The sequence below is a fragment of the Mixophyes fleayi genome, chromosome 10 (assembly GCF_038048845.1).
Source record: "Mixophyes fleayi isolate aMixFle1 chromosome 10, aMixFle1.hap1, whole genome shotgun sequence".
NCBI lineage: Eukaryota > Metazoa > Chordata > Amphibia > Anura > Limnodynastidae > Mixophyes > Mixophyes fleayi.
In genome coordinates, this window is record NC_134411.1 from 12,868,425 (window position 1) to 12,886,362 (window position 17,938).

The 17,938-nt window shown below is 40.9% G+C and overlaps 1 protein-coding gene across 3 annotated transcripts in view; it reads left to right on the plus strand.

The window, feature by feature from the left end:
• Positions 1-1,011: 1,011 nt before the first annotated feature.
• Positions 1,012-17,938, plus strand: part of B4GALNT4 (beta-1,4-N-acetyl-galactosaminyltransferase 4) — a 45,430-nt gene continuing 28,503 nt past the window's right edge. Inside the window, exons 1-8 of one of the 3 annotated variants that reach the window (XM_075187869.1) lie at positions 1,012-1,505; positions 2,418-2,653; positions 5,323-5,426; positions 5,506-5,598; positions 7,459-7,554; positions 7,642-7,732; positions 9,067-9,167; positions 9,882-9,949. In XM_075187869.1, the coding sequence (XP_075043970.1) occupies positions 2,503-2,653; positions 5,323-5,426; positions 5,506-5,598; positions 7,459-7,554; positions 7,642-7,732; positions 9,067-9,167; positions 9,882-9,949 (704 nt within the window). In that variant the 5' untranslated portion in view covers positions 1,012-1,505; positions 2,418-2,502. Of the gene's footprint in view, positions 1,506-1,526; positions 1,599-1,659; positions 1,776-2,417; positions 2,654-5,322; positions 5,427-5,505; positions 5,599-7,458; positions 7,555-7,641; positions 7,733-9,066; positions 9,168-9,881; positions 9,950-17,938 lie in introns of those variants that run through there. The other 2 variants (XM_075187870.1, XM_075187871.1) reach the window with 2 other exon arrangements.

The following is a 17,938-nucleotide window of genomic DNA, read 5'->3' on the forward strand; positions in this document are numbered from 1 at the left end:
CCAGCAGGATGTCTGCTGTAAGGGAAGATGCCAAGTAATTGAAATGAACACCTTTGTTTACTAGCCATAGTGACTTCCGAAATAACACACAGTAAATACTTCAGATATTTTAACCCTTCTCCATGTTATAATAATGATATTCATATTTTATGTCTATCGCTAAACTACATAATCTATACTATATTATCTCATGAAATCTAGAATAAAGAGTTGTGCTTCCCTTTGACCTGACAGGATATGCATATCTGAGTATTCATTTCAGAATACATGTACCGGAATTGTTTTTTTAAAATAGTTGCCAACTCTATTCAGTAGTTTTATGTAGTTTGCAGTAAATATTTTAGTCTCTATTATGCCATATTGAAAATCTTAAAGTATAGTAAGATATAATTATGTGCATTATGTGTTTATGATGAGGAGGTAGTGTAATTGCTTCCATTGCAACAACTGTAAATAATTTCAATGAGAATGTTTTGCAATACCTGAGAACAGCATGGGGATTATCACAGCTTTTAATTTATTATTTTTGATTCACCAATACAGGCATCATCTCTGTGTATCAGATATCGTTCTTTATTTACATGTATATCAACGGTGATAAGGATATATTATGTATACAAAAGCACCATGTCCCATATACATCACAAATTCTATCTGCACACACACTAAAAATTGCTCTTTTTCCAAAGTATACAATGCTGCATCCTGTATCAGCTTTGAGCATCCCTGCAAACACAAAGGCTTCTTCCATCCACTCCGAGCGAACCATCATAAGAAATAGGGGGGGGTTTATCACGGATTTTGGGATAAACCCCAAGCACTCCCTGTATCAATCTCAAACCGTAACACACACTTTTTAAATATATTTCTGATACCGATATTAAACCCCTAGAACAAAACTATATGAAATACCAGTCTATTTGTGCCAGTGATGCATATCCCCCCCCCCTGATTATGAAATGGTTTCTCCCGCAAGGTGTGCGCGCGTTGGCGTGGAGATGGACGCCGGGTGCAACCTAACCATTTGCTGTCCCGTTAATCTGAGCGTCTGGTTCGACGGCTTCCAAACCTTAGGCCGTCCATTGGCTGCTGCCTGCCAGTGTTTAAAGTGGTCCCGTGTCAAGCTTGGTTGCACTGCAGCGTTGATGCTCCAGAGGAGACAGCGAGAGACGGTCGGGAATGCAAAAAGAGACAGTCCGAGGTTGAGACTTTCAGGATAACCCGACCTGACAGCGGAGGCGCACGAATAGTTGGGGATAAGTCCATTCAAATCTCTAGAGAGAAATTGGTTTTTGGAAGAAGAGAGACGACTATCGCTGCAAGAAGAGAGCATGGAGGGGGAAATAAACAGTTGCAGTCGCCAGTAGGAAGGAGACACCGTAGCAGGGAGGCACCTGTGGAACGAATACGGTTGCTTTACAGTGCATAAATCATGTGAGGGGGTAACACATCAGCAGAGAGAGAGAGAGAAGGACATCCAGACAGAGACTGCCCAGGAGAGCTCGGTGAGAGGGTGATCTCAGAGGGCCTGTGAGCTTTCTAATGCATCACATGAGTGACAGTCTCAGGGTGGATTTCCTAGGATGATTGAGAATCATGTGAGCGGTTGGATCACAAGCCTATCTGTGTGTTTGATATATTCCAGTGCTTCTCTTTATAAGCTGTCACTTAAATGTATGTCTGTGCTACAGTGTGTCTATTCATAGGCAGAGAGCTGTACCTCACTGGAGTGTCTGTTTCTGGATATTATCACATCCTTGCTAGTGTCATCTGGAGTATGTATTGAAGGTGTCTTCTTGTTACAGTCTGTTATGCATTTATGTTAGGAGTTTATTATTAATATTATTCTATTAAGTTATAAGGTGTAAATATTGACTATGTATCCTGTGACATTTTTACCGGTTAAGTCATGGAGGATATTTTGGTGATGTACGATTTGTCCTAGATCCTTTTATATGCGATTAATATTCATTTGAAGATTTGGATTTCAGAGCCTCGCTAAATCAGACTACAGATGTGTTTAAATGTTTTTAAATGTGAAGACTATCAGAAGATTAATCAAAGCGAGTATTCTACATATTGTTTACTCCTAATGGTATAAGTTCCAGTTACTGTGCAGTACATTTTTAGTTGCATTCTGCGGTCGGCTGATGTGATCCATTGTATATTCAGGATTATAGTAGAAGTCTGTTCAACAGGTGCTACTGAGAGTTTTTGGGCTTATAGTTTATACATTCTATAAAGTTTTCAGTGATGCGATTTGCCATTGTATTATATATGTGCATATTTTTCAGTGTTTCTTTACTATTGTTTGTTAACTAATGCATGGCTGTGATTCTTCTGACCACCTTCTTTATTACAATCTTGTGCCGTCAGGCTTTTGCATCTGACATTGTTTTCCCTACTCACATTGACAGCCCCTTTGGCTTGATGTGCCCTGGAAATATGTGAGGGAGCCCTGCCCGCGGCCCCACCGCTGAGCTTGGTGATGATGCCGGCAGGATGCCTTGGTTGCCAGTGAAGAAGATCCGTAGGCAATTTAAGCTGCTGCTCTTGCTGGTGCTACTTACCTCAGCTGTCTGGGTCACCTACCTGCACATCAGTCTTGCAAGACAGGGCAAAGCACTTAAGCTACCCTTCGTCTACAGCAGAGGTAATTCTTTATGAATGTTTTTCTATCCTCTCGCCACCACCTGTCCCCTTCCTTTATCTGCCTGGTGTACTCTCGCTACTACACTTGTCATAACCGTGTCCTCCTTTACCCTAATGATGAACTGGATTAGAATTTGCTACTGTTCGGATATTTTATGCATAAAATATGAATGCAGTTCTGCAGTTATTGATCTTTGCAACCATGATCAATTGATGTGTAACTTAAGTGTGGTTTTTTTTTTTAAACTCTTCCTCACATTTATGGGATGTTGGGATTCTGAGTTTATAGAATGACATAATATATAGTATCCAGACACAGTACAGTTCTGTAATGAAGACAGGACCCATACTCTGATTCTGTACATAGCAGACAGTTGCTTGTTGAGGTTATCTTTCATCAGAATAATTAGTTTGGATTTCTGGTACTTTTGGCAGATGTCTGATGGGAGGGATCCTATAATTAGGGGTATCAGTGGCTTGTTATTACACTAAGTTACAGTATTCACTTGGCTTACCCCTTCCCTCCCGCCCATGCTTGACTCTATGAGTCAGGTACGGGCCTTCCAGCTGGCAGAAGAAATGCAATAGGGAAAAGGTGGGGCTGTGGGATCCCCACACTGACAGAGGGGTGTGTGTACTTGGGAGAGACCCACTCATGTATATATCCTGCTGATTCTCTCATAGACTGTGACATAATCCATAGGATTGAGAGCAATAATTCAAGCTTCCATGGAATTGATGGTAAAACTGTAATTACCATTACTCCTTTATGTGTAGTTGCTTTTATATAAGATTGCATAATTTAAAATTTTACTTTTTATTATGCAAATTTCCATATTTAACTACAAATTCATGGACACTTTTTAGACACAGGTGTACACCCCTTCACCTGTCATGGCTATTTGATATGATTGTAAAACGCTACGGAATATGTTGGCGCTATATAAATAAATGATGATGATTAAACAGTAACAACTTGTCTTACAGTAAACTTTAGCATAAGCACAGATATTAAGAATCACATCCACATTAGGGAGCTATGTTTGTTTGTTTTTTATACGGTTAGTAAATATTGAAGCCAGACACTTTTGTACAGGAGAAAAAGAAAACCCACCCCCTTGCAAATGAGTGACAGCTTTTAGCCATGGAATGCTACACTTGAGAGCTGGGTGGAAGGATGTGCATTATGTAAATGTGGTTTAGAGTCAGGGGGAGGTGTAAAGTTTGTATGTACTTTGCAAGTAGTGACTAGTTGTGACTTAGAGAAGAAAGCTTAGGACTAGCAGCTTGTTCATGTTTCAACTCCAGTTTTCTAACAGTGACTGATAGCAAGACTGTCCTGACTAGTAGTAATACGTTACAGTCTGCCTTTGATGCATGTGATGTTACTAGTGCTGCTGCTTAAAGTCGTGCTTTAAATTTGGTTAGAATAAAGATTTCTCTTCTGTTAGAAGTGACTGGTTACATGGCCTCTGGTTTAGGTTTTCAAGGCTGGGACTGAAGGGGTATGGTATGAAAGACTTCCATTCAGAGCAGTCTCTATTTAGTCTGGGCACGCTCACACTCTCTTGGAGTGCCAGGAAGAACCCGCCTATGTGTGTATGTTGCCTCATTAACTCCTTCTTTCTTGCATAGTTTAACCATACACTATTTGAAAATGCATGACTTATTTGTGTGTGATTTCTGTTAGTATATTTACAGGTTTTAGTTGTATGTTGCCTAGAGACCTGCTGGATATTGCTCTTTTATCCTGTTCCATCGTCCCAGCGCTATAAATACTGCCAAATGTATTTTTAAAAATACAGTGTGGAACGGCATTCCCCAGCACGGAGGCAAAAGGGAATCGCTGCAAAACATCTTGTTGTGCAGCAAAATGCAATTTGTGCAAGTTCACTCCTTTCTGCTCGTGTCATATATAACATTACTCAATCCAGAAGTGACAAAATATGTTGTAATTCAGCAGTAATTTGGTCCAGATGGAACTTTCTAGGAGACAATGATGATGTGATCACATTAAGATCTAGGAATACTTCTTTAGGAGTTGCAGCTACTCAGTTGGTGAGGTTGTCTAGCTTTGCATAAATAACTTGTGTATCATCATTTATTTATATAGCGCCACTAATTCCGCAGCGCTGTACAGAGAACTCATTCACATTAGTCCCTTCCCCATTGGAGCTTACAGTCTAAATTCCCTAATATAGACACACACAGACACAGACAGACATCGAGGGAGACAGTTAGACAGAGACTAGCGTCTTTTGATAGCAGCCAATTAACCAACCAGTATGTTTTTGGATTGTGGGAGGAAACTGGAGCACCCGGAGGAAACCCACGTAAACACAGGGAGAACATAAAATATCCACACAGATAAGGCCATGGTCAGGACTCAAACTCATGACCCCAGTGCCGTGAGGCAGAAGTGCTAACCACTAGGCCAGTGTGCTGTCCCTAATTGTAAACTTAATATTCAGGGACCTGTGTTATTCAGTTTACACATTTTCTGCTCTCCATATTCACTTCATTGCAGCAAGACATCTGCAAAATACGCTGACATTATCCCTTTGAAATCATCACTGTATTGGTACATTTAAGCCTCGTTCTCTAGGGAGCAGTTTGCTTGCTGTTTTAACTGAACCATGCACAGGTTATAGCTCTCCATTTTATCACCAGATGGCGAAAGACTTGAAGGAACAGATCCTGCCCACAAACCAGGGAGATTCCAAGCTTCTCCTCCTCACTCACAGGCAGGGGACTCTAGCGAGGAACTTCCCACGGTGAGAACTGCAGGATCAGCTGTCTATAGAGGAATTTTTATGTTTTGTGTGTTCTTAAACAACTTGTTAATCTCCACAGTTGGACGCCCTGGGCTGGAGAAGAAGCCACAGATTGCACATCAACCTAGAGGAGGCCAACCTTACTGATACCCCTGTGTCCTGGGATGAGAAGGTGAGCGCTTTCAACCTTTACACAACATGCTGCAATAGAGGAGTGTTGTGCTAACCACTACAAGCATTTATATAAAATGAAGGTACACTAGGTATGTGAGGATGCACTAGGTGTGTCACCAGATTGACTGACTGCAGCAGGGACCAAGGAATATTGATGGCAAAATGTAACTTGTATATTACATACTTTTTATGTTATCCTCTTTGTCTGTATTCCTCTTTATAATTCCTTATGACCTTACTGCTCTTTAATCATCATCATCAGTGTTTATAGGGTTCAAATGAGTGACAGTTTTTAGCCATGAGATTCCATAGTGCTAGGCAATCATCAAACAGATATGACGTATATATTTATAGTAAACATAGACCCAAATGATAGACACATGTTCCTGAATATAGTTAAGTATTTTTTATCAGACATAGAGCTCAATCATGAGCTAAAAATTACAGCTGCACTAGATAGAGGTACAATATCCATGCGTAAACAAACAGTTGAAAATACATCAAAAGACATGTCATCAGGGACGACTGCTACCTACTCCTGACTCCTTTCTTTGTTTTCTTTCCTTTACGGATAATATATCTTTTTGCTTCTCTTCCATGCTCCCTCTCGCCTCTCCCCTACTTCCTGGGTTCCTCTCACCTACTCCTGCCCTCTGGTTCCCTCTTCCAAACCACCCTTACTCCCTGCTCTCAATCTTAATTCTACTGCTAGAACATCATAGTCCTCCAACTCCTCTCTGCTTTACCTACTACCACTGTACCCCACCTCCCACTCCTCCAACTCACCTCCTGTCCATTGAGAGGCCACAACATCTTTCACCCAATGCGATGGTCACTTCCTCAACCTCATCTTCCCCCACCTTAGTTACATCTCCAGCTTCTCCAATTCAGTCTTCTTCCTCTCTGATCAGAATCTCCTTTCCTTCATCCTCGCCATACCTCATGCTTTTCCCCCCACCCCCCATACACACACACAAAGTCTCCTACTCGGATACACATAGTGGCTTCAACCCTGTCCTCTTCTCAGCCTCTTTAGATCCTCCTTTTTTACATTTCTTCTCAGTCCTGTTCCAACTCTCATATCTCTCTATAACGCCACACTCTAATGTCCTTGATGCCACTGCCCCAGCCAACCACCTTCATCTCTGTCAATCAAATCTCCAACAATGTCACTCGACACCTACTCTTCACCTCCAAAAGTGCTCCCACTCTCCCAAGCACCAATGGGAAATTTCTTGCATACTACATCCAATTCACTTATTTATCCTACTACACCGTCCTCTTTTTCGCCAAACAAATATACTTTAAATCCCTCATCACCCTGTCCAACAATCGCTGCCACCTCCTCCCACTGTCAGTTCGCTTCTGTCTTCACTCACCGCCTGCTCTTCACTCTCAAGACTTTGCCACTTTAAAGACAAAATTAACACTATCCACCATAAAATCTCCAATTGCTAGATCCAGCTCTCCCTACCCATCCGCTCACCCTAACATGCTCAGTTCCTTCCATCTCTATTTGACATGCAACGCTTTGAAAAAACCCCTATCTTTAAAATGGGGCACATTTTACCAAATTGTAAAAAAAATAAAACATTTCTCCAAAATGTCATCCCTCCAAGGCAATCCAATGTCATAATAGATTTCTAATAAAAGAAACCTGTGCCCTTATAATACTCAGTATAAGATAATTTTTTTGTCCTTGCTGTAAAATCCATTTCGCTGAATGCATTTGGGGTTTGAGTGGCTGCACTGGGACTACAGGTAAAGCAGACACCCATCAAATGGCTAAATGCTAAAGGTCCTACCTACTGGGGATTGTCTAACTAGCTCATTTAATAAACTGCTTTTTCTCCTACAGTACAAGGGCAAAGTGAATCTCCATGTGTTTGAGGACTGGTGTGGTGGATCTGTGCTGCACCTGAAAACAAACCTACACTTCCCCCTGTATCCTCATGTAAGTACTTTCTCCCAGTGTAACCATTGTTTGCTTCTTTTCTGTCATCTGGAACCCTCATCACTTGCTGCCTGTCCTCTTCTACAGACTCGTACCACTGTCACCAAACTGGCAGTGTCACCCAAGTGGAAGAACTATGGGCTAAGGATATTCGGGTATATACACCCTTACAAGGATGGTGAGTTTGTGAAATGCGCTCTGTAAACCCTTAAATTCTTCTTTTCCATCCCATTACAAATAATCTTGTTTTCGGAGGTTTTTTCTGTGTTGCAATAATTGGGACTTCTTAAAAAAATTAAAAACCGCTACTCTTTAAATTCATTGTTGCTATGGCCAGTGTTGGCAGCACAAGTTTATTAATTTTTTTTTTGTTCCATATTTTTTTTTTTTTTTTTAAAGGGCCTATTTATCAAGCCTTAAATCATGCGGATTCGGCTATTTCTGCATGGTTCAGGCATATTTAAGTATGGAAGCAATTAAATGCCTAAAATAGACGATTTCAATGGGGATTGCGGTCTGGTTAAATTTATCAAGCTCTGAAAAGGTTGGCTCCAATGGCTGTCTAAAGATGGCGTTAGCCATTCAATCCTATGGAGAGAGCATCTTTGGATCCCTCTCCAACAGCCTTCGTGCTACGTTGCTTAAAAGAACTGTCCTCTACACATGAGCAGTAAAGACTCCTGGGGTTAATGTATCATACCCCGGTTTTTTCAACTCACAGGAGATTGGCGTCTTAGCAGCTTAAATTTAAATCCTCGCTGCCTTGTAAAGGGAAACTTTCCTTTACAAGGCAGCGCCGCTTTAAATTTAAGCTGCGAAGACGCCGATCTGCCGCGAGTTGAAAAAAACGGGGTATGATACATTTACCCCCTGCTCAGAAACCAGAGTTGGAATTGGAACGGAGTCATAGCCGGGACAGCCTTTTATCGAATGCACTGTCCCGAAATTCCTTTTCCCTTTTTTTTTTTTTTTTTTAATTTCATCCCTTGTTGCTGTGAAAAGCATTGATAAGGGATGATAATGTTTGTGCCATTTTTGCAATAGGCCTTAAATACATTTTTAAGGTTTCATATTGATAGTTAAAGACCACTTTGTGATTATTCTGTGTTTAATCAGTATTCACGTCTTTTATTAATGCAATCTTTGCCCTCTTGTATGACCTCTTCAAGAGCTCTCCCCCATAAGATTTGCCAGGCCTTGTAGGCGGTAACTTCCCCATGCACGCATGCTCATGTCATCTGTAACTGGTTCAGTGATGTGGTAAGTTAACCCTTACTGCTCCGGCCAGTATCGCTCAGCTTCCTTGGTGATATTAAATGGTAAATCTGGGTGAAAGGTGGTTTCCGGACGCAGCAATAAGTGGCAATGGAGAACCAGCCTTTTTACCATGTATTAGCAGAGCTGAAAAAATGTGTTCATTGGATAAACATCAGTTACCGTAAATTAAACTAGATTAAGAGGGTGACCTTAGAACAGAAGGTGGTGAAAATTAATTCTTTATCTGTCTTTCAGGTGATTTTCAATTTGCTGTGGCATCAGAAGATAATTCTGAGTTTTGGCTTAGCACAGAGGACAGCCCATCCAGTGCCCAATTGATAGCTTATGTAGGCAGGGTGAGTGGACACTCTGCCTTATAGCAGAACAACACACAAAACTAAGTTCTATTAAGTTTTTTAAGCTTGTTTAGCTTAGTTGATAGTTGAATGATTATTGCTAGGCTTGCCAAAAGTTTGCTTGAAAAGCAATGAAACTTATTTAAATTATATGTTCACTTTCCAACACGTAGTATCCTTTGAAGCTATTGGCCACATAGAAATATATTTCCAAATACAAAATCTTATCTATTTGTAAATGCTGCATTCTGAGCCCCAAATCGGAAAAAGTGACTGTGCATTTGACAAGGGGACTTTAACTGTGAGTGTAAGAGAGACCATTTCACCATTAGCGCAGGATGGAGATATTCCCCATAAGGGAGGTTACGCTATGGAATGCCTAACCTTGCAATGAACTCACCTGAGGGTTTTGTTTCACCTTCATCTGGATCAACACACATTGCTCTTTTATGTTTAAAAAACACAGGTCAATAAAGTTAATCTTTATGGACTTGTGTCTTTCAGCTTACCTACCTTCTAACTGTGGCCATAAAAACAAGCATACACAAGACCTCCTTACAGGAGGCCAAACAGGGATTGTGAATCCCAAATTTACAAGTGCATTCTATTTGAACAGAAACCACACATGCGTTTCTCACTTAAATATAAACCGCTTTTAGCTGTCAACTCAGGGGATCTAAACATACATATTAAATTTCTTTATGTGTACTTTAGGTTGGTTCTGAATGGACAGCTCCAGGGGAATTTACAAAGTATAGCTCTCAAGTGTCCAAGCCTTTCAGGTAAGATCTCTCCTGTGTTACACATTGTTGGAAGCATATGATTACAATATACATTCCAAGTTAAGATTGCCATGGGTGTGTACACTTGATAACAATGTGCATGTGCAACTACGGTATGAGAAATTGTGATAAGGTTATTAAAGCTTCCATATCTTATCCATATATTATCCATATCTTATCCATATATGATCCATATCTTGTCCAGCTTCAAACGGGCCTTAAAGCCCTCCAGTCCCCAACCTAATTGTCCTCCTCCCAGTCTCCACCTACCCCCCTCCCACTCCTGCCCTCCCTCCTGTCCCCCTCTTACCTCCCTCCTTTTCTTTCTCCTCTCCCCCCCCCTCTCCGTCTCAGCCTCCGTTCTCCCCATTCCATCCTCCTACCTTTGCGTCTCTCTCCGTCCTACCCTCCCCTTAGATTGTACGCTCCTTCGAGCAGGGCCTCCTTTCCCTCTGTTCTCCACCACCTTAACTCTGCTCTCCAGCTCCTTGTCTCTTCCGTGAGGTCCTCCTGCCCTTCTACCCCGCTGGGGGCTCTCACCTCTCATCTAGCTGTACATTGAGCTTCTGAGTTACTGTGCTTTTTGTTAACTGTACCGTGCTGTCTCACCCTGTATCGTGTTTCTGTCTGTCCCTGTACGGCGCTACGGATACCTAGTGGCGCCCTATAAATAAAAATTAATAATAATCCAAAAAAAAAAATCGCTGTATGATAAAACGTTGAATGAATGCAAGTACAATAAGTGCACTCCCATCTAGCCCCACAGGATTTACTAGCAATGAACAGGGCATTGTGGATTCTTGCTCTCATGTTTACCGTTAAAATAAAAGTTATGTTTTAAAGGAAAAAAAAAAAAATCTCTTATTTGTTGGAACAAATAACGTTTAATTCTCAATCTAATACTGCAAACTACAGTTTATGGTGCTGCTTTTGTGCTTGCATTCATTCAATGTTTTTTTTATATTGATGGTTCTGACTCTCTTGTTGCACTTACTCCTACACTAACATATTGTTGCTTTCTACAGTTACTTGTGGAATGATTGATATTTTATTATAAAACTATGCTCACCCATTTATTGTTTTTTGCCCTATGATGACCTTGTGTGTTTTGAAAAATAATTTATTGATAAAGTCGTAATACTGTTATGTACAATAAATTGCATGCAGTTTACTGTTATTGCCTAGAGGTTGTTTATTGTGCTTTTTGCTCTGAGTAGCTAATACATATTTAATGTTTTAATTTACACACAGGATTATATATAGTATAACGCAAGGTGCTTCCCTAGTACGTGAAGGGTTCTATACAAACCTGTCTCTGTGAAGTGTCTCACATTAGTAGTGCAGCATTTTGCAGAACAGTCTCCTGTGAGTTCTGTTGCAGTACAGCATTTCTGAAGATGCTAATGCAAACAACTGTGGAACAACAGACCATAACAAGGATGAGGGGTCTCCCGTCATTATATAATAGCATAAGGCTGCTGGCCAGGTGTTTCTATAGAGGTCATGGAATTTTGTTGTGATTTTTAATCATTTTTTATTTTTGCATTTTAAAGGAAAGAGGTACACTATTCCTGTTTAAACACACAAGGTTCAATTTGAAACACAACAAGTTGCTTGTATGAGTTTCTTATTATATCCAGTCTATACTGGTGTGTGTTACATTCACTGACCATTTTCCTTACGGAACACTTTCAAAATAAGTCATGTAACACAAGTGACCTAATTGTCAGAGATGTTCTATTTGACCGGAATGTCATCATTACTTTTGTGTTGATGTGGCTAATCACCGAATATATGGATATATTTTACATACAATTCTGTCACTTGGGTATTATTACTACATACTGCACCTACTTGTATACTTTCTTGTCTGCATTTGTTAGTAAATGAAAAGCCGCATTTACGGGAGCACAGGCCATGGTGCTACAGTAGCCCTGTGATGCTGTGTGTGACAGAAACATGAAACTGTGATTGACTTTCTGTTTCGAGCTCCAGTACTGACAGAGCTAGAGAGCTAATATGATTATTCAGTCAATTGTAGGGACCGTAGAGGCATAGGCAGCTAACTCTGTGCATGTTGGGGGAGGGGGGGGGTATATATAATATATATTTATTGATATCATTATACTTGTGTATAATGTTTCTTTGTGTGAGTGTATTTGTTTAAATGTGTATGTCTATGATTCTTTAAAAGCGGCGAATAACACACCCTACAGGGAAATACAAGGATATTAGGTGTCGCTACTGAATCCTTTGACCTGTATAAAGGCACTTGTCCTGCTTCCTTTTGTATTTGTATTGGCACATCACTGCTCTGTGACTTCTAGCATACTAACGTTTCGCAGTACTGGATGCATTACCCCTGTAATTAAGCTGTGGTCGCCCCAGGTCTTTTGCAGTCAGCGAGTAGCGATGGAATAATGTACCCACTGTTAAGTATTTTAAGATGTATACGGAGCTCTGTTACCATATCCAAGACACACAACTAGTGTTTTTGTATAGGTGTTATTGTTATCTTTGTAACGTTTTGAATTATTTTTTTTTCACCTTTCCAAACTCTGGCATTTCCAGTCTGCCAAAGTGGATCAACCGAACAGACTGACTCACTAGTTGTTATGTGTATGCTATGCTTAAAGGAAACCTTTATTTATTTAAAAGTATAGAGTGGTGTTTCCAGTAAGGGCCAGCTTCACGTTTTATAACGTGTTACTGTTCTAATTGAATGCCTAATTATTCCTTGACAATGGTGATGATACCTCGCTGGTATGCTGGATTTACTGGCTGTTTATTTCAACTAGCAAAAAAAAAACCTCTTTCAATTAGCTTGGGCTATATAAAGGTCCCTATAAAAATGAATGTTGCTGGGTGTGGTGTCTGCCTTACCAATATAATAGTTTGTGTTTGGGGAATAACATAGCAACTGTTAAACGAATCGTGGAATAACCTGATTATTTGCAAGCGTCAGAGCAGTCATATAGTGCGCAGATGGTCTTAAACCACTGCTTCCTAAGCAACAATACATTCCGAATAAGTACACTTCCTTTCAGTAAGAATTCCTTTACTTCTACTCCTGTCAATGTATAAAAGTAATTACGTATAATTTTAAAATGTCATTTCAAGAATTAAGCATCATTTCAACATTTGTCACATTGTCAGTGGCTGCCTACTCAAACAAGATCAGTTCCAGGCTGCACCACATTGGGAAATCTGTTGAGAATAGTGAATCTCGTTAACGTGGGAGCAATATTGCTCTGCAGTTATGTCATCACTGATCTGTCTACGTACTCTGCACATGTCTGTCAATTCTCTTTATATTTACTATGCTAGAAGATATTGTTCTTATGTAAATGGTCTATTTTTAGGTTTTTTGTTCACTTCTTTTCCCCAACAAATGCTGCTGCTTCTCTCCTTTCACTTGCTCCTCAAGTATCAGGATGCGCTGTGCCAAGGCAGTGTTTTCATTCGAAATGTCATAGATGCGCATAGCATGTTGGGTGAGTGAGCAGTCCACGTCGTCGACAAGCGTTTCCACTTCCTGGAGGCGTGGGGCGAACCCTTCTAGTTTTCTGTCTAGTGCTGTTAGGGCTTCCCCCAGCACATGGAGACGATCCTCTAAAGGGTGCCAGCGTTCTCTCACCCCCTCCGGGGTTATGGAATCAACAACCACAGAGTCTGTGGAAGTTGTAGCTTGTGTCAGAGAATCTGTGCTAAATGTCTCCCAATCAAGAGATGTAATTGGCATCATCCCTATGCGGTTTGTGATAGGATTTGTATCTATTGTGCCAGCTGATATCATAGGGATGACACTAATTCCAACTGTGCCCAATGTCAGAGAAGCAATATTTACTGCACCCAGTTCCAGGCATTTGACAGGCACTGAACCCAAGTGCCAGTCTGTGACTGGCGTACTAAAATTCAGCGTATGTACAGAAGTACATCCTACAGCAGTTGCACCCAGGATTAGAGAGTTGTTGCTTACCAAGGAGAGCTGCAGGGATTCTATTGGCACCAAATTGATGTCTGCATTTTCAAAATCAACTGATTCCATGTGCTCTCTGTCTGGGGATGATGAATCGCATGACTGCAAATTTATTCCATCAGTGCCCACCTCTGGCTCCATCACGTCTGCTCCTAATATCAATGAATCACTGTTTACCAAACTTGTGCCACCTGTGCCTGAATCCAGAGACCGTGCACTTAATGTTGAGGAGTCACTGGAAGTCCTTTTAATGCTGACTTTTGAGTCACTTTCATCTGTGTTGATGTCATCTGTCATTTGCTCCCATGATTCTCCTTCCAGCAATAAATCACTTTGTTCTGTGTTGATGTCAACTCCCTCTATAGACTCCCTTGTCTCCGTTCTTCCAGGGAAAAGGTCACCAGGCAACATTTTTGAATCCGACCTGACAGACTCTACATCCAATATTAACGTATCACATGGGTCTAGGTATAAACCAGCTGTGCCCAGTTCTGCAGTGTCCATTCCATCTCTCCTTGTTGTCAAGCAATTATTTTCTTCCAAATTGTTACCTGATGTGCACAGCACAATACCTGCTTCTTCTAGTTTAAGAGAAGATGCTAATTGGGTTGGGAAATTTAAGTCCACACATAGAACCTCATTCTTGATGAAGTCAGAGTTCAGTATATCTGTCTCTTTCTCTTTGTCAGCTTCACCTATATAGAGAGAGTTGTTCCAAAGATGTAAATCTCCCATCTTCATGGCTATCTCTGTATGTGCCTCTGTGTTCAAATCATTAGAATCCATCAATTGTGAGATCTGAGCCTCTTTGCCAATCTGGAAGCAGTCTGTCCTCTGTGCCAAGCACTGCAGAACATGCAGTGCCTGTGTGCTGCCTGACCTACTGTGTGTGCTTCTTAATAGTCCAATGTTTCCGTCTCTCTCAATTTCCCTTGCCCTTGTCCAGGTATTATTTACAATCAGGAAATCCTCTTAGCCTGATTATATGAGTCATACAGATTGTGTGAGAGGAGCGCGTATGTAAAATATATTTCTAAGTGCATGATAGACTGTTGTGCTGGCCTTCATACGCCACAAGGATGTATGCAGTTCCATCTGCTAATTATCACCATGGCCTTGTTTCTATAATCCAAGGTAATAAATGGCTGTATACAAAATGTTACAAATTACACTTTTATAATTGAGAGATATCGTGTGCAATTGGAACTGACCTGTATATTAAGTATAGTCACACAGACAGGAGACTCAACCTGGTGCATATTGTGTAAGTATTTGGAACATTTTCAAATGCGATTTACATATTAATACATCTTTTTTATTGCAAATTCAATTGATTAAACAGAAATGATTTAAGCAGAAAGTTAGTTATTTCAGCAGATCTCTTTAAGTCAAAAACTGACGGTCTGCCATGTGTTCACAAATTGAATTTACAACCTGTGCTCCTATATTGCTTATACCACCTGTGCGCTGTATGTTACTCGAAAGCAGATAGGTATATGTATGCAAAGAGGAACCGACTAACAGATGGTTGCCTTAACTTCCTCCTAATCGGCACACTTGTGGAGGATCCAGGTGAAAGTAAACCCTGCAATCGGAACGGTGCTTCTCAATAGGTGTGTGAAAAAGTGAACAGAGGCCATTGTTCATACTAGGGGACCTGAAGAGGAGAATAATCAAGAAAGCAGCCTAGTCATTTAGCCGGACTAATTGGGGTTGCACTCCAGGTCCTTTTGCACCAATGGGTTTGACCTCAAATGTACCCACTGTGACACCTGTTACACCACAGCTGCCTCTCTGCAAGAGAATTCAAGGAGAGCTAAAGGTAATTAATTGCTCTAACATTGGGAATTACACACATCTCACTTCATCATCATCAGCATTTATTTATATGGCGCCACTGATTCCGCAGCGCTGTACAGAGAACTCGCCCACATCAGTACCTGCCCCATTGGGGCTTACAGTCTAAATTCCCTAACACACACACACACACACACAGACAGACAAAGAGAGAGACTAGGGTCATTTTTGATAGCAGCCAATTATGTATGGTTTTGGAGTGTGGGAGGAAACCGGAGCACCCGGAGGAAACCCACGCAAACACGGGGAGAACATACAAACTCCTCACAGGAAAGACCATGGCTGGGAATCAAACTCATGACCCCAGTGCTGTAAGGCAGGAGTGCTAACCACTAGACCACTGTCGCTTATACAAAACAACCTTGGAAAACAATGTGAAAGTCCCTATATTATGCATTGCTGTTTGTATAGTTTCATCTCCTCTTGGCACTCTATTAACCCTCCTTACTTATTATCATTTTATCTGTGTAATTTGGTCTGCAGATGTTGGTGCCCCATGTTGACATTTTCCACCTTTTAGTTCTGTTTTTTTCTCTCCAACTTTTATTGCCTTCATTAAAATATATACCACCTTGTTGTCTATATGTCTTAAAGCGTGTACATTACTCTCATCATTTTAACTGTTGGCTCACCTAGAGATCATGACTATATCCTCAACTCAGCTAACTTTTATTTTATTTTTTTAATCCAGATCCCTACTTCCCAACAGTCTTGCTTTTTACAGGACATTCCTGAATTACAAGGGCAAATGGGAATAAAACCGTTGGGTATTGCGGGAAAAATGGATTATGATTGATAAAACGAATTATCTGGAGAAAGCTATATTCTTTCAAGTTCTGCAGCCAAGGTGTAAAAATTTGCCCTATGGCCCATCAGCACTGCTCTACCCCCTTTGTACACCACACTACCAGCTCTGACTGTAGCTTCCTTCTCCAACAAGTGCTAAACATTTTCTGGCCACAACAGGAATCCACTATCTGGACCTTTTGTTGCTGGGTAACCATGCTACTTTTATTTTCTAACTCTGTATCTGGCTTCCTGCTGACTTCCATTATCTTCTCTATCATTATACTGCCAGTTCACAGATCTCTGTCTTCCTCAAGTTAAACATTGTTGATGGCTACAGACTTATCTCTTCATGATCACTTCAAAACTAAAGAAAACCCTGGCACGCCACAGTTATACATTTAAGACCATAAGATGTTCAGACCTTAGTCAAATGCACTTAAAGCCGAACAAGCGGTTGTAATTGCTGTGGGTATGGGTGCTTGTGTGTAAAGGTTTGTTTGTTTGTTTTTAAGGACAGAGCGCAGGATGGACATACTTGCAGGGGGAGACCTAGACTTTCTTTGGGGGGGGGCGATTTCACATAGGTGTGCCCATCTTCCACGCTGATTGGTTGGCCCTGATTGGCCTTGCCCTTTTCTTTGCAATGATTGGATCTCTCCGCAGCAATTTTTAGGTTATTCATCTTCAGAATAAACAGCTTTTGATTTTCAAGTACAGGATCTATTTTCCAGAATGCTTGGCACCTTAAGGTTACTGTATGAAGGTTTTTTTCTGTAATGTCGAACACTATGCTGAAAATCTACTCCAATACATTTAAGAATTCTCCACACTGCCCCAAGCATGTCCTTCCTCCACCAAAATGCTGTAATGTATCTTTTTCTTTCTGTTTGGAGCTTTTGAATAATTAGTTTACGCATATGAGATCCCCTGCCTGGTTGTCTTACGGGGCAGTAGTTTCCACAGTCAATTAAATATGTGGAAAATTACTACCAATCGGCTGTAATCTGACTTAATATAGCCAATACTCAATGCAGAGGCTATTCTACTGACCACTACAGAAGAGAATTATTTTTAGTGATCTACACAAATCAGCCACAACATGAAAACCACCTGCCTAATATTGTAATAATATATATCCCCCTCATGCCGCACAAACAGCTCTGACCCGTCGAGGTATGGACTCCACTAGACCTCTGAAGGTGTACTGTGGTATCTGGCACCAAGACGTTGGCTGCACATGCTATCCGTCCCGTAAGTTGCGAGGTGGGCTACGTGTCAAAGTAACATCCACAGAAATGCCAGAACCCAAGGTTTTCCAGCAGGGCAATGCCCAGAGCACCATACTACCTCCGCTGGCTTGTCTT